This window comes from Festucalex cinctus, chromosome 7 (genome assembly GCF_051991245.1).
Source record: "Festucalex cinctus isolate MCC-2025b chromosome 7, RoL_Fcin_1.0, whole genome shotgun sequence".
NCBI classification, from domain to species: domain Eukaryota; kingdom Metazoa; phylum Chordata; class Actinopteri; order Syngnathiformes; family Syngnathidae; genus Festucalex; species Festucalex cinctus.
Window position 1 is genome coordinate 4,509,142 of NC_135417.1, and position 25,434 is coordinate 4,534,575.

Sequence of the window (25,434 nt, forward strand, 5' to 3'; positions counted from 1 at the left end):
AATACTTACAGTATTTGCACAATTTAACGTTTAAAATTAACTTTTCCCCATTCATTTTCAATGGGACAGACATCGAACTTTCATCTTTACCAGGTGTCTGATACTGCTCGTTGGCACAGTTGGTAAAGTGCATTGTCCAGTAACCAAGAGGTTATAATTTCATAATAATTTACTCAATTTACTTCATAAGTATTTCACATGCATTCAAATCTTAGCATTCAGCTATTAGCATTCAGCTGTCATGTGCTGAAGGTTGGATCCCAAAACGCAGACACAAATAAGCTTTTAACTATTTATTCACATCGAGAGGCGTAGAAACTTGACTAGACGAGAAACAAAGAGAGTTGCACAGAGGGACAGAGAACAATAATCCGGCAAATACTTCTCAGAACGCTACTACAGATAGTGAATCGATCTGATTGGTTGTCACCAAGTAAAGGATTAAAGATTGACATCACATAGGTCTTAACATCACATAACATTTTTCCAGTTGAAGCCAGATGATGGTTACATCAGTACAAAACAGACACTTGAACCCAAACTTAACAGGTCATGAACTCAAACTTAACCCGGGAGTGACCGCGGACATGACATCAGCTTTCAGCATTCCCACGCAATTTCTCCAGAAACTGCACTTCTAGTCACTTCACGTCTAGTTATTCATTCAACCTGCCACATTTCGTGTTGGAGATCCACACGCAGAGAATGACACTGAGCAAAAGCTGAATCGCCAACATGCCGAGTTCCACCAGCTCCAGCGCCAAATATTTTTGTTCTCGAGCCCGCTGCGTCAGGTCAGCGGTGATCAAACCCATGGCGACTATCGCAAGAACGATACAAGCTCGGTTGATTGCAAGGCAGACCTGAAAGAAACATGGACGTTATTTCAAAGAAATTATAGCAGCGACATGCGGTGTACTTACAGTTATTAATACCGGATATCTTATCAGCATGCTGGCAACAACTCCTGCAAAAATGAACTGAAAAAAAAAAAAGAGAATTTCAAATGATTTTGTGAAATAAATATGATTCCAAATAATAAATGGATTTCTTACAATCATCCCGGTCAAGTGAGAAACTCTGAAGAGAGTGACGAGCGAGTGATTAATCGTCTGGCTTATGGCCCTCGTGAGGCCAATTCCAACACTGGGTAGTCCGCTGACAACCTGCAGGGGCTGCGACCATTGATCCATGATCAATTTATGAGAAATGTTTACAGTGTTTCTTTCAAAATATGTTAAATAGTGCGGTAGGGTGAGAAAATTGGAGATGTAAAAGTTTATTTAAATTAAAGATTTATAGTCACTATTTTTTTGTTGCAATAAAAGTAGGTCAGTCTACAATACATGTGAAACTTCTTTTTTTTTTTTCACACATTTAAGAGGAAGAACACAACAACCTGTGGGAGTTTCCTGTTAGTGACAGGCTGGACACCTCAAAACTTCTATCTGCAGTATCTGTCTGTGTATCAACTGTTGTTATATTCACTCACATTCCTCAACAATGAGGTTTGAAAACATATTTTCCTCAAATAAATTCCATGCTCAAATTAATCACCGTTTGGTTGAAATAAACAAATTGAATGCCGCACCCCAAATAAATCCTTATCTCCTTATTTTTCATTGGGGTAGAAAAATTGCAGGTGGCTGTGATTGCCCTTAGTATGACATCATGAGTCATGGATGAAATTAATATGCATGGCATTTGTAAAGCTGACATTTCAAGTGGAGTTTATAGAGAAGATGCTGCCTATGAATATGTATTTTAATACAGCGTAAATTTGTGGAATATGTATAGAAAATGTGTATAATAGTTCTCTATGTTTTTGTGGTAGTTTTCCTTAAAAAAAATAAAAAATAAAATAACTGACACTACATATTACTTTTATAAAAATATCCATTTTCATCTTTGTCAATTTCATGATTGAACTTTTTGGGTTGATTTTAAATGCATTTTTTCAATTGTACGGCCATATACAGTAGAAGAAGGAAGGTCAAACAGTTTGGGAATTATACTTTAATTTATTACACAATATTTATGGTGGTAAATTTAAAAAACTAATACTAAACCTAATAAAAACGAAATCATTTTAAAAATATGAAATCTTTGATACCACTTTTTTTTTTTTTACACACCAATATCGATACTAATAAAACTAACACCTAATAAACCCATTCTTAAAACTGAGCTAAAACTAACTTAATGTTTAAAAAAAAAAAAAAGTCAAAACAAATAAATCAAATCCTGGCCTGATGCTAACAAATCTTCACTCCAACTTAGACTGTCGGATCTCACGTGCAGCCACATTCTTCAAACAAGTTGCTGTACGTGTACTTGTACATGCCGGTCGGCCTCACCCCGACCACAGAGGTCTGAAACTGCAGCAGGTCGTGCAAGGCCCGCTTCTCATCGTCTTCGACCTTGGTGGCTTGGTAACGTACCACCCTCGGCAATTTCTCAACATCTTTGCACAGGTGTTGGTCGTCTTCTTGGATTTCCATTTTCACATTTGAACAAGCCATGTTGCACTCACCTGCACGTACATGATCAAAAATAAATGTTTATTTGTAAATATTGTTTATAAGGTCTTAATGTCAGGAATATATTTGCTATATTTGTGATTTGTGTCTTTGTTGACTTCATTTTGATTAGATTTCGATTTGTTTTATGTTATATCTTGTTTCCTGTTTTCAGTGTTCCTGGCTTAGATTGAACATATTCTATATGTGAGTTCCATGTTAAATGTTCATCAATAATGATACCTAGAAACTTTATTTCATTTGTCCTTTCTATTTCTATTCCTTTCACTGTCAGTGTTGCTTCAATATCTATATTTCTACAACTGAAAATCATTCATCTGGTTTTATTAATATTTGTCTGTTGGCATTGAACCACTTTATAATATTCTTAAACTCTTTCTCTATTACATGTAAGACATTATACATATATTTTTCCTGGCATAAGATAGAGTGATGTCATCTGCAAACAAAATACTACTAATAATAAAATAATATTTTGTATTATATTGTTTAAGATATAGTGTAAATTAATTACATTTTATATGCACACAAATATACAGTATACACACCTGTATATAATCATTGCATATTATTTTTTGAACAATTTCCTTGTAATATTGAACTATTAATATTGATATATTTGATAATATATTCCATAATATTGTAAATGAATAATTACATACAGTTAATGTCATAAGTCTATGCACTCAATTACTTTCTGATATTGGATTTATTTAGATATTTACATTTGTGTACACAAAATGCAATAAAATATTAATAATATAATATTAAAAGTGACATTTCATTTTCTTTATTGCGCTGACATTTGGTTTTTATCTTTTAATATTCCATTATAATAAAAGCATTACAGTACAATGTGCACTCAACAAAATCTAATCAAATCTTTGACATATTAAGTGGTGCACAAAATGAATAAGAATATGTTGAGAACATGTTGAATAAGAAAGCGGGCAGGTTGACAACAAAAACAACAAAAAAAAAAAAAAACACAAAAAAAAAAAAAAAAAAAAAAAAAAAAAAAAAAGAAAGCGGGCAGGTTGTTACTTACCGAGTCAGAAAATGTTTTGTCTCTCCAACAAGCGTCTTTGCGAGAATACATGACAAAGAGGTCACACTTGTCACTTCCTTACTCGGCCGACACTTGGCTGCAAGATCATCCTCCGCGACTGTAAAGCCTGCATTTTATGGTATGTAGTCGCTTCAAAACATATGAGGTGGACTTCAATATATATTTTTTTAAATGTTCTATATGTCATTTCTTTGCTAAACTCATTGGATGAACATCAGGCGAGGTAAATCCAGTACGTTGTGGATCAACACCAGATTATCACCATTCTTTCCTGTTCCAGAAAAACAATGAGGAAGACATTTGTATGTGACGAATCCATAATCATCAATATTCCCATCCGGAATGACAGCGAAGGACGCGGCCACGCGTTGCCCCGAGAGTTTCATTGTGTGTTCCGAGACACGTTCAAGGTTTTTGCTTCCAATGGATTCCCAAAACCTCTTGGGGTAAGTGGCTATCTTGTGAAGATGGACAAATAGTACAATTTGATCTGATTATGATTATTCATATAAATATACAGGCAGCACAATGTCTTGTTGGAGTGTCACTTGTCAGTCTTGGTCTGATGGTCTCTCAGAGATATGTTGACGTGCTCCGAGTCTGTCCCAGCATTCTGGTAAAGACCCTTTCAGTGTAATCCTGTTTTGATTTATATTTGAAATGACGCGTTCTAATTTGTGATTTTTCTTTCATCGATGTTAGTTTGTGCTCTGTGGAATGCTGACCTATGCGGCGGGACGCGTCCCCAACATGCGTGTGGTAGGTGGACTGGGAAATTGGTCTTTAACTCATTCACTACCAATGACAACTATAGACGTCAAAAATCCAAGCAAACAGCCAGTGTTAATTTTGAAAATAAAATAAAACTACATTAAATTAACATTTTAATTAAAAAAAAAAAGACATTTCAATTTAGTTTTAGTTATAGTCTTCTGACGAAATATAATTAAAGCCTTAGTCATAACTTCCTGACCTGATTGTATTTGAGTTTTAATCCAACTTTAGTCGACAAAAATAAGGAGCAATTTTAGTCGACTAAATTGACTTCTGAAGGTCGAGACCCAGTTTGTGGTCTCAGTGAGACCAAGACCGATCACTATGCACGGTGTTAGCACTGAGCAATGAAATTGTTATTATTAATAACAATGGGGATTAATAAATATGAATGAAAACAATGAATAACTAAAACTAAATTCAAATTTCTTGTCAAAATTTGCACTGGCTGTTTGCTTGGATTTTTGACGTCTATAGTCGTCATTGGCAGTGAATGAGTTAAATGTGTTTAAAGATGTTTGTTTGTTTTATTTAAGTATTTTTGTTACCCTTGTTAGACCAAGGTGTCATTCTGTCTGAACATCATCAGCTTCCTGTGGTCTGTTGTGTCACTTTGTCTTTCTGTGATCCATTTGGACCATTTGTTTCAAGAGGCTACTTCACAAGAGCTCAAAGTGAGTTCAATATTAGATTTTTTTTTAATTATTATTATTAGTTTTACTTCTGGCTAGAAGGCCTGAAAATGAGATTCACCTCTTTGTTTCCCACAGCTGCAAGCAGGAATCAACGCAACGGTTGTGGTCCTCTTTGCAGTGGAAAGCTTGATTGCCTTGTTTCTGATCTACTGGCAGAGTAAAGCAGTGTGCAGACAACATTTCAACACGCTGGTATGTTAGCCTTTTTTTGATGCGCTTCACCTCAAAAGCAAGCAAACTCATGATGAGCCCTTTTCCCTACAGCCTATTGTTCAGATGAGACATGAAGATGAACTGGCTGAAACAACTAAACAACCCGACAAAATCAACTGACTTCTTTGTAATAATTTTATCACCACATCAATGTTGTTTACCCTTCAATCTATAATATATGAGTATATTTTGCTGTTTAACCCTTTCTCTGCTAGTGGTTACTACAGTGGAGAGGCAGCTATTAAAACGTTTCCTCCTTTATAAATGAATCTTTTTGCCACAGTTGGCCATTAGCCATTCCAGTGTGACACTACTGTAGTCTTGACATGCACTGCCATCCAGTGGTTAACGTTTGTAAGTGTAAAAAAAAAAGAAAAAAAAATGACCGACAACAAGATGGCCGACAGAAGTTCATATAAGTTTCTATTCCTTTTATTCCAGGAAGCCCTTGCAAGTAGAAAATATATTGGGACATCAAGAAACAACTAAGGAGTAATATAATTGTTAAAATATCCAAGTATTGATTTTGTAATTTCTTGAAATGGCGATTGATCATTATTGTGACTACAACTTAGTGTTGCTGTAACTTTGTTGCTTTTTAAAATACTTCAACTGCAGTTGTTTTATTTATTTATTTATTATTTATTTATTGCTTTAAATCACAATTTATTTATTTTTTACTAGAGCAAGATTTTATAATACATTTTAACTACCAGATTTTGTGAGTAAAAACGCCTGAACAATGATCAAATATCACAGGACACTTGATGATGTGGGCCGGATTATAGAACATATCGGGCCGTATGTGGCGAGCGTGCCATACTTGGCCCATTATTGTTTTCCTTCATGCAAAGCAATAAACAACCACCAGAGGGCGACAAATGCGAAGAAACCTCAAGGCGGGTCTCCTTGAAAAAGAGGATATTTTCTGTGAAACTCCATTTTCACATTCAAATGTTCCTTTACATATTTTGTTTATATATCATGATTATTACATGGGTGAAGGCGTTCGTAATGTTTTTGTGTGGTCACGTTCGTTCCCGCACATGACGGAGGAGAGCGAATGTGCTCTTCCGCTTATTGTGGGCACTCCCTTCTGTGTTTACGCCAATCAAAACTCATCAGCAGCACCGTTTTCATTTCCCCCCTCAGCGTTTCTTCCTCGGATGTCACCCTTCACACTCGTACTCTGCCTATTACAGGAGTAATGTGTGTTTATTCCTATCATTACATTTTCCTTCGTCTGGCCGGCTAGCCGCCGCTGCTGCGGTTTGGGTGAGGGGGGCTAGCGCCTGCCGCTGCTCCTGCTATGGCGTCAGTGTACAGCCGAGGGTCGCATACCCTGAGCAAAGATGACGTGAACTACAGAATGCATTTCCGAATGATAAACGAGCAGCAGGTCGAGGACATAACCATAGAGTTCTTCTACCGGCCGCACACCATCACGCTGCTGACGTGCACGGTGCTATGTTTGATGTATTTCGCCTTCGCGAGGTAAGCCAGATGAAAAGGGGTTAGCTTGGGGAGCTAGCAGGTGGCTAACAGTGGCTGTGATGCTCCGACAGTCACGGAGCCCGCTACACTTTGTGTTCTCACTTCTCACAAACTAAGTCAACAAAGTACGCGCTGTTCCAGCGAGGTATTGTCTGTTTTAAAGCTTACTAAACGTTACATTTAACGGAATGAAAAGCTGCCATGTAAGTCCTATGACTCCATTAACAACACACGTCCTAAAAGTAAGTACAGCGTTCCCCCGTTCTTTCGCGGCCCCGCTACATCGCGAAATTTATTTATTTATTTTTTATTTTTTATTTATATTTCCAGTTTAGTGACATTTTACCCCTAAAATTAAAGACAACGCAACTAAAATTGTCATCTACTTGCGCCAGTACAACCAGTAAATTTGCTGTTTTTTTTGTTTGTTTTTTTTAAACATAATTAACTATTATCGGGAAAAAAATATCGCTGAAAAACGTGCTCCCCCCTTAATCCCAAATATCTGTAATGTAGTAAAAATAAGTGAGATGAATAATGAATATTTACTTTGCAAGTCAGTATGTTCCCCTAAATCTTTTTGCTCCCCTAAAATTTGAGGTTGCAGGCCGCTGTGCTCCAAGTAAATAAAGTTAGTCTGGATCCATGTTACATTTGCCGGCGATAAAGATCAAGCCAACCAGGGAATATAGAAAGTCTACGTATAATTGCCGACCATTGAAATGCATTGGAAAAAGAGATTAAAACTTTGAAAATCCATAAAAAAAAACACCCCTCAAATACATGTTTTCTACAAAAATAAAAATAAATACATTAAAATAAAAAAATAGTTAATATTGGAAAAACAAACAAACAGTTAATAGGGGAATTTGTGTGTGCTGAACTGCAAGTATGCAAGGGCCCACTGCTTATTATGTAATTTTATTCATATATATTTTTATTTATTTAATTATTTATTTATGTAGTGTCATATGTGTATTGTAATCTGATTTATGACTTTACTCTACATATTTGTTTGGAATTTTTTTTTACAAAGTGTTGTAGTGAACAAGCACGTAAAAGACATTAAGTTAAACTCTAATTGAGGTATTGTCATTAGTCATTCATATTAATTCTTGGTTAATTTGCATTTCTTTTCGCATAAGCCCGTTCTATAAAACCAAAACATTTATGTATAATCAATCAGACATTTTTTTTTTAAATCATAATCTAGATTGATGTATCGCTTGTCTGTGTGTGGGCGTTTTTTTTTTATTTTTATTTTTTACTGCAAATCTTAATGTAATAAATGCAAACTCAATGCTTCAGAAACCTTCATAGTGATACATAGTGGACCTTGAGATTGTCTTTTTTTTAATGCAGGTTTAACATGTCTCTCTCCCTTTTTTTTTTTTTTTTTTTTTTCTCCAGAGATGATGGAAATCCTGACAGTAATGTTTGGGTTGGTTTGATTCTGGTGATCTCCTTCTTCCTTGTTATCAGCGTTTTGGCATTTCCCAATGGTGAGTTTCAAATGACAGATCTTGCAGGGAAGGGGAGGGGGTTTTGCGGACTGAATTTTGGACGACAATTACAATTGGCAATTACAAGTGGGAGTTTGTCAGATATCCTATGTCACAACTGTGGTTAGGAATCACTGGTTTAGTCGACTGCATGTTTGAACGCATTTACATTCACACATTCCTTCTCCGCAGGTCCATTCACCAGACCGCATCCAGCGATATGGAGAATAGTCTTTGGTGAGTAAATGAGAAAAAGAAAGCATTTTTTTCCCCCCCACTGTTATCTAATTCCCCTCTGTTGTTCAGGTCTGAGTGTGCTGTACTTCCTCTTCTTGGTTTTCATCATCTTCCTGAACTGGCAGCAGGTTAAACAGTTAATGTACTGGCTTGATCCGAACCTGCGCTATGCCAAAAGAGAAGCGGACATAATGGTGAGTATTGTAGGGCAGCAACAATAAAGTGGAACCTGTTGCGGTTGAACGCTGCAAAAGTCACACAGTTTCGATTTCAACCAGTGTGACAGATCTGATTCTGTTCCACTTTGGTGGTTTCACTGGAATGACTAATTTAACTCTAGTATGTGTGTGAGTAGTCGCTGAAGTTGATGCTGCCTTTTTCAGGAGTATGCCGTCAACTGCCATGTCATCACCTGGGAGAGAATTCTCAGCCATTTTGACATCTTCGCGTTCAGCCATTTCTGGGGTTGGGGCATGAAGGCCCTCTTGATCCGAAGTTACGGCCTGTGCTGGACAATCAGTATTACTTGGGAGCTCACTGAGGTACTACTGCATGGTGTAGAAAATTTTAAGGAAAATTCTGACTTAAAATAAGCAAAATTATCTACCAACAGAACAAGAAAATTGTACTTATATTTACCTATAAGATTTTTAAAAATAAGAAAATACTAGGCCAATATCAACCACAGTGGTCTTGAAAATAGTATTTTTAGACTGAAAACAAGTAATACCGAGTTTTTTTTAAACTGTAATATATTGAACTATTTTCTTAAAATACAAAACTATTAATTTATGTTTGGCCAACTTAGCCTGAGTGTCAAGGAAGGAGTTAACAGGTCCCATTTTTATTGTCTTTGGTGTGACCCAGCCAGGGATTGAACCGACAACCTCCAAGGGTTGACACTGTACCGCTAAACCACTAAGCCAATACTGGAAAAAGAAAAAAAAAATTAGCATAGTAAATATAAGGAAATTAACCACTTATAATAAAGAGCTAGATTGCAGTTTTTGTCTGACTGTTTTCAACTTTTCAAACTTTTTTTATTTTTTCTATTTATCTTATTCCTCGATTATGCAATATTTTTTTTTTTAAATAAAAGTCATTTTAAGAAACCCTAGTTCAGGGCCTTTGATGTTGGTTAGAAGTCATCTTAAAATATGGAAAATGTTTGTTTTAAGCCTCACAGTACTTAAAACTGACTGCTAACACTCAACGCCAAGACTGCTGAATCAAATGAGTAACAAGTATCTTAAAATAAGCAGAATGATCTTGTCTGACAATTTCATTCGAAGTGAAAAATAACTTGTCAAAGCAAAATAAGCAAATTTAGGTTAAATTTAAGAAATTATATCACATGCTAAAACATGTGTTTTGCATCTGTGAGGTTAAATCTCACCCGTGGTTCTTTTCAGCTCTTCTTCATGCATCTGCTGCCTAACTTTGCCGAGTGCTGGTGGGACCAGGTGATTCTGGACATCGTTTTGTGTAACGGTGGCGGCATCTGGCTCGGCATGACGGTGTGCCACTTTCTGGAGATGAGGACGTACCACTGGGCCAGTATTAAGTATGAACTACATAGTGTTGTTTTTCCATACATTTGTATGCCTTGTCCTTGTGCTTTAACGGTAGCAGCGCATAGATTTGTAGCTGTATTGATTTTTCCAATAGATAGTGGTGTCTTAAAATTCAAGGTTAATACATTCCTTGACCACGTTTGCGAAACTTTACATTGTTAGCATTCAGTTAAACTGACTGATCTTATCTCATGCAAAGTTATGTGGTTGTTTCAAATATATGTGTAATTGTTTTTGTTCAATGTTTACTTTGTCAGCAAACCTCAACTGGGAGTGGCAAAGTGCTTCTTGTTGCAAGGCTATAAAAAGTAAAAAGCGGTCTGACACTGCAGTTTGCGTGTCAAAATGTGAAATTTGTGACTCGCACAACTGAGAATGAAATGTCAAACAAAAAACAAAAAAAATAGTGCTGCATCTTGGTCATCACTCATCATGAATGAAACAGAGCCAGTTTTTATAACTTTTTACAAATCGACTTATCTTTACGACACGAAAAATAATGTTTGCTTCTATACGCAATGTTAAAAAAAACAACTTGATCCTATAAAAAAGAAAAACACATGTTCATTCATTATATTGTTATATTTTCATTGTTTAATAATGCTTCAGTTCAGTAGGATTAACCTACAAAAATAATAATAATAATAAAATAAAATAATTGCGCCGCAGAGTTAGAAATGTGTTCCTCAAAGGAGTAGCACTCTCTCAAATTCTGACTGACTAGTCAAAGCTGAAAATTTGCTGAATGACTTCTGGTATCTTGAAAAACTAGTAAATCAGGTCACTCGTACTATATCTTAGGCACCACTGTGAACAATAGACCTGAGCTGGTTGAAATATAGATACATACATCCTTAAAAAGGGATCAATATTTTATTGTCAAAATAACCCATTTTAAATAATTTACATAAATATTGGAAACATTTCTCGGACGATGACATTAAGCTTGAAAGTGTTACCACTAAGAATGGACATTGATTGTTTATTTGTCTTGTAATGCCAACACAAGTGTATTGGGGGCCAAGTGTAATTACATTACGCAACAATTACTGTAACTCTTTGTCATGGCCCACTAGGGACATCCACACCACCACAGGGAAGATCAAGCGAGCCGTTTTACAGTTCACGCCGGCGAGCTGGACGTACGTGCGCTGGCTGGATCCAAAGTCGTCCCTGCAGCGAGTGATGGGCGTCTATCTCTTCATGATCATCTGGCAGGTGGGTCGCTCCTCTAGTCGGGGATCATCATGTGTGTTGGCCGTACTAAATCCGGGCTAATCTAATTGCCGTCTCGGTGGATGAAAATCTAAAACTCGCCTCACTCGGATCCGTTTAATGCACGGGTGTCCTGCTGTCTGCGCATTAACAGCTAATCCCATCAAGAGGCCGGATTACTCGGGCGTAATTAATTAAGGAGGGTGCGATTTTGAGTGCCGTTGCTCCGCATCACACTCAAGCTGCCTTGTCTTAAGTGTTTGTCTGCCATGGCAACACAACGTGGGTTCCCTTTTATTTTGCGCGCTAATGGAACAATATCGCTCCTCTCGCTTTAGCCTGCACACAGTAATTACCAATCTTGAAGAATGGATCAGCATGGGGACTATGTAGCCCCACTATTCTGATTAAAGGGATACTTGACTCATTGACCCATTTTCAGCAGTAAAAAGTTAATATTTTGTCCAGAGTGAATTTGATAACTTTATTTTTCTTGTACAATTAATACCTTTAAAAACTTTTTTTTCCCACTTCCTGTCGACTGAAGAGGGGCGGCACGGTAGTCGAGTGGTTAGCACGTCCGCTTCCCAGTTCTGAGGTCTCCGGTTCGAGTCCCGGCTCGGACCTTCCTGGGTGGAGTTTGCATGTTCTCCCCGTGCCCGCGTGGGTCTTCTCCGGGTACTCCGGTCTCCTCCCACATTCTAAAGACATGCATGGCAGGTTAATTGGGCGCTCCAAATTGTCCCGAGGTGTGCTTGTGCGTGTGGATGGTTGTTCGTCTCTGTGTGCCCTGCGATTGGTTGGCAACCAGTCCAGGGTGTCCCCTGCCTACTGCCCAGAGCCAGCTGAGATAGGCGCCAGCAGCTCCCGCGACCCTTGTGAGGAATAAGCGGTCAAGAAAATGGATGGATGGATGGATGTCGACTGAAGAGTACATCACCACTGAAGAAGTGGGTAACGACCAATCATGGCTCAGTTTGCTGACCAAACCCAGAAAACAGGTGAGCCATGATTGGTCGTTACCTACTTCCTCAGCACAGGTGATGTCATCTTCAGTCGACAGAAAGTGGAAAATGTTGTTTTTAAAGGTATTATTTGTACGTAGGGACAAAATGAAGTTAGCAAATTCATTCAGGACAAAATATTAACTTTTTGCTGCTGAAAATGCCTCAATGATTCAAGTATCCCTTTAATATTCTGTTTGTGGAAAATGAGTTTAAGCAGCAAAATCCACCCATTTTGATCCATCTCGGGGTGGCCATTTTGCCACTTGCTGTCAACTGAAAATGACGTCACAGTTGCTCAAGGTAGCAACCAATCACAACTCACCTCTTTTCTGAAGCTGAGCAGTATACAGATGTACTTACTATGAAATCTGGGCATGTTTAGTTTACCATAAAGTTACAGTTTCTTTATTTAAAAAGGACAGTGTGAAAATACATTCAAGTCATCTTCATTTATATAGCGCTTTCAAACAGCCTTTTAAAAGATTGCTGCACCAGATTTAGCAGAATGTGGTCCTTGATCCCTCAGGTAAGAACAAAAACAAGTTAATTTTTACAACAAAACTCACATTACAAAGATGATATACTCACATGAAGTCATGACTTAATCTGTTGTGTAAATGGCAACAGGTGGCTACATTGTCATCTAGTGGACGAGCGTTTCATTATTCCGACGGTCACTAAACTGTATGTCACTAGCATAGCTAGAGAAACAAAGATATATTATTTGTTGTAAATAAATGAAAACTTTTGAGATCTACTAGGATTAATTGGATAATTCATCACAGCACACCTGATGATTCCTCACGGTACACTTCTTAACTCATTTGCTCCCAAAAACGTATAAATACGTTTTATTTTAAATATGACCATGTTGCCAAAGACGTATTTATGTTGTTGTTTTTTTTTAATGGTAGAGCATATAGACGGCTTTGATGCAGCATCTGAGCTGAAGAAAATGCTTCAAGCAATGGTAGTTATTATACAAACGGCCAGCAGGTGGCAGCAGAGTACAAGAGATCAACCTGGGCAATGTTGCAAAAAGCTCGTTTTCACACTGTTTTAAACAGATTTGTGAATAATGATGAAACGTTGCTATATTTTAATGCTCATTGCTGCAAAATGGAAACGGATAGAAATATACTTTTTTTTTTTTTTTCTCCTGATGAAAGAAGAGACTCTAATCCTTGTTTTGGTAGGTTCCATGTTTTGATAGCAATGGGACACAATATTCTGTGGGCCTTGCAAAATCAGTCAAAATCCAGTAAAACAGCGAAAAATGTGCTGGGAGTGAATTTGTTAATCACTGGTAATCACTGATTGTAAATAATGACTCAGGATTGTTTGTAAGTAATGACTCAGCATTGAAAGTGTGACAACTTTGTAGCAACAATCATTTATTGTCTGCCTTCCAGCTGACGGAGTTAAACACGTTTTTCCTCAAGCACATATTCGTCTTTCCGGCAAGCCACGCCCTCAGCTGGTGTCGGATCCTGTTCATTGGCATCATCACGGCGCCAACAGTCAGGTGAAAAATTTGCATCGTTACCAATTATGTATCCATTTTCGCCTCAGTCTTCCCTGACGTTTTGTTTACGTTCGCTTCAGGCAGTATTACGCGTACCTCACAGACACCCAGTGTAAGAGAGTTGGGACCCAATGTTGGGTGTTTGGGTAAGTGAGCCTCCGAAGGTCATTTCGTATGTAACAAGTGCAAAGTGTCAATCATGCTTTTTTTTTTTTTTTTTGCGGTTGAAAAATGTAGCATGATAAATTGATCCAGTCTACTATCACACAAATCTCACAAACGTTAAGGGCCGTAACATTGCTTTTCTGTGTTTCAAGTCAACTGCAGGTGGTTGGGGGTTTGACTTTGTGTCTTTGTGTTGTTATTTTCACCTTGCCCAGGGCCATAGCCTTTCTGGAGGCGCTAGCGTGTATCAAATTCGGACAGGACCTGTTCTCCAAAACGCAGATCCTCTATGTGATCTTGTGGCTGATCTGTTTGGTAAGATCAACATCCTCAGCACTCTTTTGCTTTTGTGTCAATAGTAAACTGGTCTGCCGCTGACAGTATCAAATGACCATTTTTGTGTACCCTTTGTTTAATCTTGTTTTACCAAAACATGTTCTCGTGTAAATGCTGAGACGCAAGCATTATCAGTAATGTGCACGAAAGGATTCCAACTGGAAGCCATAAATATGTTGTGTTTGGGACATTTGAATTTTTACGTTTAGCAGTCCACACACTGACCAGTTCAATAAAAATATTAAAATAACTCATTTAAACCCAAAAATGTATAAATACGTTTTTTAATACTTGGTCCTTCACTGGCAAAAACATATATATATTTTTTTTATGCTAGAGCATACAGAAGCCTTTGATACAGCTTCTGACATGGAGGTCGCTTAAAGCAATGGTAGTGATTACAAAAAACGGCCAGCAGGTGGCAGCAGAGCATAAGAAAGCAACCAGGGCCATGTTGCAACAAGCTCTTTTTGCCAGTGTTTTCAACAGGTTTGTGAATAATGATGAAACTTAGCTATATTCTAATGCTAATTGCTGCAAAATTGAAACAGATAGAAATGCACTTTCTTTTCTGGTGAAAGAAGAGAGACTTTGTTTAGGTAGTTTTCATGTTTTTATAGCAACAACACAATATTCTTTTGGCTTTGCAAAATCAGTTAAAATCCAGTAAAACATCCGGGTTACTCCAGTGAAAATAGCTGGGAGTGAATGAGTTAACTTATGATCCTTGTTTTTTTTTCTCTCATTTTTTTTCTGTTCATATTATGAAATTACAGTATGAATTGTTGCTCCTGAGTTCAACTGTAAGTTGTTGTCTGAAATAAATGAATTGAAATTAAATGGTCTGAAAATAAAGGTCATGCCACCGCGTAAGCATTACACTGATTTTTCTTAATTATATATTTTCTATTGCTCTGTTTTAGGCCTTCATTACATTCCTGTGTTTGTTTGGAATGGTGTCATATGCAGAGAACTATGGTCCAAGAGAAAAGGTATGCTTGGTCAGGCCTATTTCATTATTTTCCTATTGAGTTAAAGGGTGCAAAAAGGAAAAAACCTTACATTTAAGACACAGTAATTGTAATGCAGTATTAGCTAATCTGAACTATGCCGTGTGTGTATTTCCTCCTGCAGAGTTTCTCAGAATGCGAGGACAGCAATTACACAGAATTTGCTGGCAATTACACGGAGTCTGCTGACGATGTGTTAGAAGAACTTAAAGGTACTGGTGAATTGTTTGATGTACAGTTAACCCCCACTATTCTAGGGGATTGGGACGGAGCCCTATCTGCGAATTAGAGCATAGAGTAATTGAGATCAACAACCATCCCTCCCCCAAAATGTTATATACTCACAATAGATTTTTTTTTTTCTCACAATTTTAATATAGATTTATCCCTTCCCACACACTTTAAACATATTTAAACTTCATTAAAACACACTAAATCACTTTTAAAGTATCCAAAAGTACCTGTTCATCGAAGAAGTGAAGACTTTCTTGCTCACGCAGTTCTTCAAAATGCGAGCCACTCTTGCTTCAAGATGTTTTGTCACTCGCAATTCAAATTGAATGTAAAACTGGCACATGAATAACAACAGAATTAAATATTGTATATATAAACACCAAAATGTTGACCCACAGCATTTCATTTTATCTAACCAAAGTCGGCTAGCTTAATGCTAACATACATTGCAAAACGCATTAGGAAATTAAGTCAAAGTTAAAGCATTAACGAATAAACTAATCACAAAAAAATCGTATTAATCATGTATTTACGCAGATTAATCACACTATTAATTTTGACCGCAGATGATCCTTAAGATTGACAATGTCGAAAGAATTAACACATACAATTCTAAGATGTGATTAAAAATATTTTAATCATTTGGCAGCTCTAAAATTAACATAAATGTTAATGTCATTATAAACCTTCAAACAACTGCAACTTTACACACACTGAGCACCAAACAACGCATAGAAAAATGCTGTGTGATATTCATGGTGAGGGCTTTCTGTCTTTCAGGCGAGCCTGAGGTGGGAGGCGACTGCCCAAAAATCCGACTGAGAGGAAAGACCTCGGAAAAGCACAACTCCGTTAACGGCTTGGAGAGCCAGTAGGAATCACAGGAAGATGCTTCCTATTCCTAAACTCACCCCAAAAGGGTTCGAATGGGGGCATTGAGGTATCAGATGAGTGTAAGATGTCCCCCGTACTCCAGGAGAGGCTAATAATGGTCCATGCAGTGCTGGGCTCGTAAAAACTCTTTACAACTGTTGACAGGTGAGTGTCTGTATGTGTGTGCGTGAAAAAGAGTGATGGTAATCATAAATAACTGCCACCTTTATATTTAACTGCATGCTCCGTGTCGCTGATCATTTACGGACAGAACTGCTATGATGCACGATATTGTTCATTACCGCTCCAGACATTTCACTATTTAACACCACCATGTAGAATTGATCATAATCTTTTGAGCCTCTCATGTTCAAATCTTTTATTATTAATAATAATAACACGTTATCTTTTGTCGGTTTACAAATAATTTGCCATGTACGTCGGCACCCTTTGGTGACCCTAACTTGAATGTGGGCGGGGCTTCCACACGAGTGTTTTTGACCTGGAACAAAGTAAAGTACACGGTTAAAAACGCACTTTGCAGAAAGTTTGCTCTGAAGAACACTACATTTAGCATGTTTGGGATTCATTGTTTGTGATTTTACTCCTTGACTTGTCTATTAATGGCTGCTATTTTTTTTTTTTTTTTTTTTTTTTTTTTTTACCGTGATGGTAAACGAAGGGCAAATATTTGAATTGTTACACGTACATGTTTGCAATGTTACAACATTGAAGCAACACACCATGGTGGCAGCGGTTTTTTGTTTTTTTGTTTTGTTTCCCCCCCCCCCCCCCAACTGTTTTTCTAATTTTTTGAATTCACCTTTTGTGCCTGTCTCCATGTTTCTTTTGTCTCAATTCTTTCAGTGTGTAATAAGACTAATTTGGGGTCATCTTTCTTTACTAATTAATGATTTATTTGGATTTTGTAACATCGGTATCAGCTCATGCAGTATGTGACCCGTGTGCAATATCACTTCAAAGTTGGATCATTCAGAACTTACTCACCAAATTTTGCGTATTCATGTTTGTACTAACATTTTCACTTTTATTGCTTCAGTCTTGCAGTTTTGTCAAAGTATACAAGCACATTTTGTCTCGACGTTTGTGTATCAACATTGATGTTTTGAGCAGTTGAGTTTTCAAAGAGATGTTCTACACATGATGGAGATGGCGCTTTTACTACATTTGTACTTTGTTGCCTGTGCTTGCTTCTTTCTTTTTTTGAATGATGGAATGTTCAAGTGATGATGCACCTCTAATGAAAAATTCCTGACAAATCAGATTTTTGAGACAGCAACTTTTGTGAGATAAAGACTGTCTATGGTACATTTTTTTTCTGGATGTATTTGTAATTTGCCAAAACACTTACGTGGGAAATTACTTGTGCCGTTATGTATCACTGTGAATTAATACTGAACCACATTAAAATGTTTTACATGTTAAGACTCATTCTTAGCTTCCAGACTAAATAACTGCCATTCATCCAGGAAGCACCCAAAAAAGTAGTAGGAAGTACCCCCCACCCCAAAAAAAACTCCACACACAGTTGAGATTTGAACTCTGAACCTCAAAACTGTAAGGTCAACATGCCTAATACGGTCAATGTCAATCCAGGAGTAGATTGTCTTCATGACAAAAGAAAACAACAAATGACCTTGGCTGACCTTGAGGGGCGGGGTGCCCTCCTTCAGCCAAGAAGAACGAAATTGGCTGACTCGAGTACTGACTTGTGTGAGATCCAATTTCACTGCATGCGCATCATGAAACGAAAATAGCTTCCTCATGTCAGGCGGCATCACGGCTGCACTGCTGCAAGGAAATGTGACTTTGCGGCGAAGGGCAAAAAGTCTTGCGGGATTGTGACGTGGATTCACACAGAGATGTTGGAATTTGGAGTCTCCTGAGAGGCGTGGTAAGTATCCATCATGTTGCGTGTAAACGCATGAAATGAAACCACTTGTGATTTCAAGAAAAATGTGCTTTGTGCTGCACAGGGAGGCACAGTAATTCATTGATATGAAACAGTGGTGGGAAATCTGTGCCCAGGGGTTAGTGTGGCTTGGTCCTTTTCTTAATCCCGCCCACCGAGCTTTTATATTAATGCAGTACAGCACGTCCTGTAATGTATGTTTTTAATATTTTTGTAGTGAGTTATCTTCACATTATACTGTAAGAATGTAAATTTTTATGTGTAAGAACTAAAGCAGTTTAATAAGGTTTCCACATCAATTTCTTGTAAAATCTAATTGTAGTGTATAATAAATTATAAAATATCAGTTAAAAAAACAATTTCGTTAGTTAATTAAAGTTAATTGTAAATAACAGACTTAGAACATCTACCTCACAGTTCTAAAATTCAAGTTCGTATCCCCATTTTGACCTTCCTGTGTGAAGTTTGTATGTTTTGTGCTGGTATTCCTAACCTTGCTCTCGCAAGATGAATTCTCGCGGTATTTGAGAGTTCACAATCTCGAATCACCAATCACAGTGCGACGTTGTGTTTGGGGCGGGACATTCAACTGTGACGAAACCAGGAAGCCAGCGCGGGACGCCTGAGCTAACAAACAAACCTAACATTGACGAATGGACGCTACAATTAATTATGTTCTCACAGAATTACTCACCGTTTCCTTGTTGAATGTTGAACAGCGAGAGGCGCTTCGTGCATTTCTAGCTGGTAAGATGTTTTGCTTTCAACCCCTTCGACATGAACGAAGACGAAATTTTCACCCGTGGCCGTGATTGGTTATAACGTGTAACAATGTCGCATCGTCCAATCAGCTCGAATTATTGTGCAGAATGTCCCGCCTTTCCCGAGCAAATTACGGTGGAAAGGTACCAGATGGTTATTGCGGAGAACTCACTTGAGTGAAGCGCAATATGAATCTGGCTATTGCCAGGTTATGGTATTCCAGCCTCATCTCACACTAAAACAACAAAACAAAACAAAACATGCTATTTAAAAATAATAATAATAATAATAGATGTCTGATAAATATATATTATTAAAATCAACTATTTCACATAAAAAAAAAATCTACTTTATATTTTTAACTTCATAGATGTCTGTTTTATTACATTAAAAAAAAAAAAAAAAAAAAAAAAAAAAAAAACGGCAAATAACTCTTCAGCAGCATGTGATGTAATTTGTTTTCCAGGAGAGGGTAGCAGAGAATCCCGCTCTGATGCCAAACGTCACGTGACTTGGGCCTACTGCACACTGCACAGCACAACAATGTTGCAGTGCTCTTCTCATGCCTCTCCATTTTCTTTCATCTCTGCTCCATTAGAAGCACCTAAACCAGTTTGTTTTCTGTCTTTCCTGCAGTGAAGGGTAAGGAACATCCGTCTGCAGCCATGGCGCACAGCTGTCCGCGACGTGGCGGCCTTCCTCGACCCGAGGGCACGTTGCAAGCGATCCGGGTCAACTTGCTTGAGTGTAAAGTCTGCTTCGAGAAGTTCAACGCTCAGCGCGCCGAGCGCAGGCCGCAGAACCTGTCGTGCGGTCACGTCCTGTGTGTGGAATGCGTGGGGGCCCTGTCCCACCCACTCCTGAGGAAGCTGCAGTGCCCCTTCTGTCGACAGCTGTGCCCTGTTGACGCCACCTCCCACTGCCAGCCTCTTTGTGACCTGCAGGAGCTGCTCATGTTCACTCCTACTTCTTCTCACGTGGAGAAACTGGAAGAAGGTGTGAGCGGCAAAGCCTTACACCTGTGTTTGACTTTTGGCGGTTGGGGGACTCTTATCAACCCTACTGGGTTGGCGGTGATGCAATCCTCGGGGACTGTGTTTGCAGTGCATGATGGTGAGAAGAGGGTGGTGGTATTCACTCCTCAAGGGAAGAAGCGGCACGCTTTCGGGCAAAGAGGACACGCGGACGAGGAGGTTTGTTACCCGGTGGATGTGGCGGTGACCCCTTGCGGTCACGTGGTGGTGACCGACGCGGGGGATAAAGCCGTCAAGGTGTTCACGTCCAGGGGAAACCACGTGATCACGGTCAAGGCCGGGTTCTCCATGCCGTGGGGGGTGGACACGGACAGCGGCGGACGCGTCCTGGTGTCGGACGTCCAGGCGGGGACGCTGTCCCGCATTAAGGTGGACTACAAACATGGCGTCGCGCTGGAGGAGACAGCGGTGGCTTCACACCTGGATTATCCTAAAGCCGTAGCTTGCTGCGGGGCGACGGGTCACACGGCGGTGATGGAGCATGTAAAAGAGGACGTACACTCCGCAAGGATGCAAAGTTACTCCAGACTGACAGTTTTCACTCCAGACTTCCACATCCTCTATCAAACAGACAATTTAAGTGTTAGCCTGAAGGCCTCAGTCACAATAAACATGTCCGCTGTGACGTTTGACAGAAACGGACACCTGCTTGTGGCCGACTCCCTTCAAGGGGTGATTTGGACTTTTGGAAGTGTGGAAAGCGGGGCTGTCCTCATTCCTCTTGTGGCAGAGAACCTCATGAGACCTGTTGGCCTGGTGCCATTTAACAACACTCTTATCATTGTTGATGCTGAAGACCACACAGTCAAAATTTACTCCTGAGGACTGTAGTTAAATGTCCAATCTTATGTTATTCTTCCATCAATAGATGGATAGTGCGGTTGAAAGTCAGAGAGATAGTAGACTAGCTAGATACAGTAGCTAGGATGCTAGATACTAGACAGCAAGCTAGCTAGCTAGAATAGGCCTCGGGTATATAGCTAAGCTAGCCAACTAGATAGCTAGCTAGATGGCTAGCTAGCTAGCTGGATGGATGGATGGATGGATGGATAGATAGATGGATAGATAGAAAGATACTATATATCTTTATATAATAGTAGTAGTAGAAATATCTATCTTTAGTCAATAGATAGTAGTAGTAGTAGTAGTAGTAGTAGTAGTAGTAATAGATTCTATCTATCTATCTATCTATCTATCTATCTATCTATCTATCTATCTATCTATCTATCTATCTATCCATCTTATTTATTGAGATACACCATATACGTTAGATGGACAATTGGTATGTTTGTTGAAAACATAATATTATAAAACTGGTTTCTCATGGTTGTTTCAATTTGCTGACATGAAGTAGCATCGTAGAGTAGCAATATCAATATTTGATGTTGGTTTATGTTGAGAAGAGCAATAGCAATATGATCCATCGCAGTATCCATCTTTTGTCACACCCTCCAGAAATACAGCTTTACACTGCGCCTCTTGCACATAGCATGTCAATAGTGTGGCAATACCCAAAACATTGCAGTGGGGGTCAACCTCTAATTAGTTCACATTTAGAATCTATTTAATTAACAATGTAAAACAAATCTGTCAGATTGTCATCATCCAAAACTTTTAACTATACATGCATTTTATTTATATATTGATTTGCTTTTAGTAAGATTAAAAATAAGCTGATTTACAATAGAAAACAATAAGTTACAACATCACCCTTAACTTTGATGACAATCACTCGACAGAGCACTGAATGTGCAGAGAGAGATTAATGCTTCTACTTGGTAGGTAAGTCTCTTCACATCAACACTAACCAAGCTCACTTTGTGATGTACATTCAGTTGTTCTTTTGTTGATTTTAAACAGCCAGGACAGAATGATACCCACTGTGTTACTTGTTCTTTGGCATTATTTTTTATTTAGTCAGATACAAAAATGATTTGTGGTGAATGCATTGTCTGCTTCTCATATTAGAAAACTCTGTCTCATCTGGAAAAAAATAAATAAATACATACAGGTAAGGTGTATTTTTCCATTTGCTAGCTAATTTAGAAGTTTTTTGTTGTTTGGCTCAGGCTTGTCCTGTTGTCAATTTGGTCCTGATATCTCGCCAGGATTTAGCTAGCAAATCTGTGTCTGGTAATCTTTTTTTTGTTTTTCTCCTATGAGCCCTATACACAAGAAAGAATCTACTTTGTGTGCAAATATCTTGTTCCCCCACTGTGTTAAGTTATCAAAATGGGTAATTATTTACAGCAAACAAGCAATTTATATTATTAAACGGAAAGCTGTAAGTCCAGCAACTGATCTTGTCCTGAATGATGACGTATTCTTTTACACAGCAATGTGCAAACTAGTCCGTCCTGGAAACAGAGCATTTCCATACATTCATAAACCGAGGCCCTCACAACAACACGAATAACTATATACATTGGGATATTTGGGGTGTCCAAGTTTCTTATTTCCTCAGAGGGCCACTTTGACATTCTTCAGATTCAATTTCTAAAACATGCTAAAATCAAGCAATTTTACATTGTTTTTATATTGTGGGGTCAAATATATATTATAGATTTCTATTCAAGCCAAAAAGGGAAATAACAATAGTATTTTAAGAATTTTTCTTTCTTTACAGGCCATGTAAAATATTTTCGCTGTGGGTCGCTAAAAATAGACAGCAGGCCCAGAAATAGGCCACGTGTCGTAATTTGGACACCACTGTTGCTGTACCTTCATTTATTTGGTGAAAATGAAATTTCACGGGTGCCTGTAACGACCGCGCTCCATCACGTCTGTTCGTCGTCTTCCCACCAATGAGCAGCTCGTTGGTGCGCAGTGCAAAAATGGTTTGCCCCTCTTTTGGTGCTGTGCTGCAGCCTCCACAGCCTGCCAGAGGAGAGCAGAGCAGAGCCGTGGAGCTCCCGGGCGGTCCGTGGAGGAAGATGGCGGTGGGGATGCTGTCTGGAAGCGGGGTCGAGATGTGGATTTGCACGTAAAAACCAAACCCCGGTGGATTAAAGGACAACCATGGACGCTTCCTTGACGTTTCTTTTTGACGCTCGGACGCTTTTCGGGCGATTTTAGTCGCAATCTGTCGACTTTTGCCTCGGTACAAATTCGGACTTGTTGTCCGGAGACTTTCCCCCGCTGAGAGCAGACAGGCGAAAAGTGGCCAAAAATGTCGGATACAAAGGTAAAAGTTGCAGTGAGAGTTCGGCCTATGAACCGCAGAGGTAAGTTTTTTTGAAGTGTGCTGTGTGTGTTGTTAAATCCGCTAACTTTTCATCCCATGGCTTTGAAAGAGCGCCACTTCAATAGACTTGTGGAGTTTGAACGGAATCAGATGAAGTCGCATTTCACACCCCGCCGTCTGCTTTGTTTTGCAAAACAAACGTCTTGGTGCAGAAATTGAGCTGAATACGAAATGCGTGGTGGACATGGAGGATAATCAGACGGTTCTGCACGCACCACCCTCCAATGCAAAAGGAGACAACAGGTAAAAACTAAACCAACTATTCCTTACTTTTGTTTTTAATGTCCAAGAATCACTTCAGTTGGATTCTGTTTGAATTGTGGTGGTCCCTGCTGCAAAATGTTTCACTTACATAGTTTGGATTACTGTGCTTGGTTTAAGTGTCACCAAATATTTGGAGCACCCATCGGGCTCCAGGGGTGTTATGTAAACGTCTGACCCCAAGTGCAAGTGCACAAATAACTTTCACACAGCGTGCTGTCCCTGCAGTATGCAATAACATAACATAGTCATAAATATATGGTGTAGTGTACGACTGTATTGCAATAGTGGTTAGCACATGTGCCTCAAAATTGAGGTTCTGGGTTTGAATCTTGGGCTTACTATTTGGTTCACATTCGTAAATATATGGATAAAAAAAAAAGTAAATAGAATAGATACATTTCCTCATTGACAATGGGCAACCTGATTAAAAGAAAAATGGACTTGCGGTTTCGGTCCTGGCTGACAATTTAGCAAACCTTGACCTAGCAAATAAGCCACCAAACCAAATTGTAACTTATCAGTTGTGCATTGCAATTGACACATTAAATGCCGTTTGGAAAGTTGCTAAGGAAGTGTGATATGTGACCCCCATCCGTGTGCAACTTGAGATGTTGTCCCATTGACGCTAAGTTTCCAATACCCATCAGCTCAGCATAACAATTGTGACGCATTTGAACCTAGTCGATGAATGTCTCAAGGTTTGCTGCTGAGCTAATTTGAGCTAAGGCCGCCGGGTAACATCACAGCGTTCCACAGGACGTTCACTTAAAGTCAAGAATGGAAGCTGTAAAGTATTATCTATCACACTCAGACTGAATCTAAGCAAGCAAAAGTTTGACATCAATATAATGTTTCTTTATACAGTATTTTTAAAAGTTAGCGTTTAATCAGATGTATTGTAGGTGCCATAAATGATTATACAGTTGTCTTGATTAACCATTGGTGCACTATAGTGGAATTTTCCACAAAGGAAATAATGGAATCGGTTCCAGAATGGGGTCATGATGATTTTGGTAGACTCGCATGGCTTAAGTGCAGACAGATTAGATACAATTCTCACTGATGTGAGTTTGAATGGTTGTCTGTCTTTTTCTAAATTTATTGTAGGTCTACTGTTAAAGTGAAAATTGTTTTAGTATTTTTCTATGTTCATCTTTTCATTTTGTTAGATTTTTTTTTTTACTTTATATGTTGATACATGTTGCAGTACTCTCAAGTTTCTTTAGTTTTCAGTACAGATGCTTTAAAGCAGGCAAATTAACAATATAAAAAAAAAAAGTGGTCATAATTGAGATTAGCGATACCATTTTTTTTTTTAAATTAGAAATTACCTAGCCATAGTTCAGGACAACTAAATTGTAAATTTTCATCAAACTGGTGAGTTTTTGGGCGTGTTGAGGCCACCAAAAAGGTGATGTGTTCATTGGAGGAATATGGATAAATAGTGTTTCTAACAAAATAAGTTAACCACTGGTATGTTGACTAATAGCAGAGCATAATAAAAGCCGGATTTATCATTTTAAACTAACTGCCATACACGACTGTAATGTAATGTAACATGCAAAAACAAACCACTAACTTAATTTTAACAAGTGACGACACGTGAATAGCAGCAAGCTAGGCAGTGGCCAGCTAACTAGCTGCTCGTGCTAACAGTTAGCATTAGCAATTGAGTGTTTCTTGCCTTCCTCTCTTGACACCCCGTTTGAGGCTGGCTGTTTGTCTGCTACAAGA

At 38.5% G+C, this 25,434-nt stretch overlaps 5 protein-coding genes across 14 annotated transcripts in view; 4 read left to right on the forward strand and 1 right to left on the reverse strand.

The window, feature by feature from the left end:
• Positions 1–280: 280 nt before the first annotated feature.
• LOC144022881 (uncharacterized) lies at positions 281–3,632 on the reverse strand. The gene is made up of 5 exons (XM_077528048.1): positions 3,589–3,632; positions 2,358–2,533; positions 1,056–1,175; positions 924–980; positions 281–863 (listed from the first exon to the last, which is right to left on the reverse strand). The coding sequence occupies exons 2-5, from the start codon at positions 2,520–2,522 to the stop codon at positions 657–659; spliced, it is 549 nt and encodes a 182-aa protein (XP_077384174.1). The 5' UTR covers positions 2,523–2,533; positions 3,589–3,632; the 3' UTR covers positions 281–656.
• Positions 3,633–3,673: 41 nt separating this feature from the next.
• On the forward strand, positions 3,674–5,466 carry LOC144022342 (uncharacterized). The gene is made up of 7 exons (XM_077527069.1): positions 3,674–3,727; positions 3,890–4,055; positions 4,187–4,225; positions 4,312–4,368; positions 4,941–5,036; positions 5,148–5,270; positions 5,343–5,466. The coding sequence occupies exons 2-7, from the start codon at positions 3,897–3,899 to the stop codon at positions 5,409–5,411; spliced, it is 543 nt and encodes a 180-aa protein (XP_077383195.1). The 5' UTR covers positions 3,674–3,727; positions 3,890–3,896; the 3' UTR covers positions 5,412–5,466.
• A 901-nt stretch (positions 5,467–6,367) lies between these two features.
• ptdss1a (phosphatidylserine synthase 1a) lies at positions 6,368–17,915 on the forward strand. The gene is made up of 13 exons (XM_077527215.1): positions 6,368–6,785; positions 8,196–8,287; positions 8,480–8,524; positions 8,594–8,718; positions 8,908–9,066; positions 9,937–10,088; positions 11,175–11,316; positions 13,733–13,845; positions 13,926–13,991; positions 14,226–14,325; positions 15,270–15,338; positions 15,481–15,568; positions 16,371–17,915. The coding sequence occupies exons 1-13, from the start codon at positions 6,601–6,603 to the stop codon at positions 16,463–16,465; spliced, it is 1,431 nt and encodes a 476-aa protein (XP_077383341.1). The 5' UTR covers positions 6,368–6,600; the 3' UTR covers positions 16,466–17,915.
• A 146-nt stretch (positions 17,916–18,061) lies between these two features.
• LOC144022436 (E3 ubiquitin-protein ligase NHLRC1-like) lies at positions 18,062–22,207 on the forward strand. Of its 2 annotated transcripts, none has more exons than XM_077527216.1 (2): positions 18,062–19,143; positions 19,795–22,207. In XM_077527216.1, exons 1-2 carry the CDS (start codon positions 19,050–19,052, stop codon positions 21,012–21,014), a joined length of 1,314 nt encoding a protein of 437 aa, XP_077383342.1. In that variant the 5' UTR covers positions 18,062–19,049; the 3' UTR covers positions 21,015–22,207. The 2 variants fall into 2 exon arrangements, with proteins under 2 accessions (XP_077383342.1, XP_077383344.1); XM_077527218.1 differs by having other exon boundaries at positions 18,062–18,378.
• An 848-nt stretch (positions 22,208–23,055) lies between these two features.
• Positions 23,056–25,434, forward strand: part of kif13a (kinesin family member 13A) — a 43,729-nt gene continuing 41,350 nt past the window's right edge. For all 9 annotated transcript variants that reach the window (XM_077526863.1, XM_077526864.1, XM_077526868.1 and 6 more), the window contains exons 1-2: positions 23,056–23,416; positions 23,589–23,679. In XM_077526863.1, coding sequence (XP_077382989.1) covers positions 23,362–23,416; positions 23,589–23,679 — 146 coding nt within the window. In that variant the 5' untranslated portion in view covers positions 23,056–23,361. The remainder of the gene's footprint in view (positions 23,417–23,588; positions 23,680–25,434) is intronic.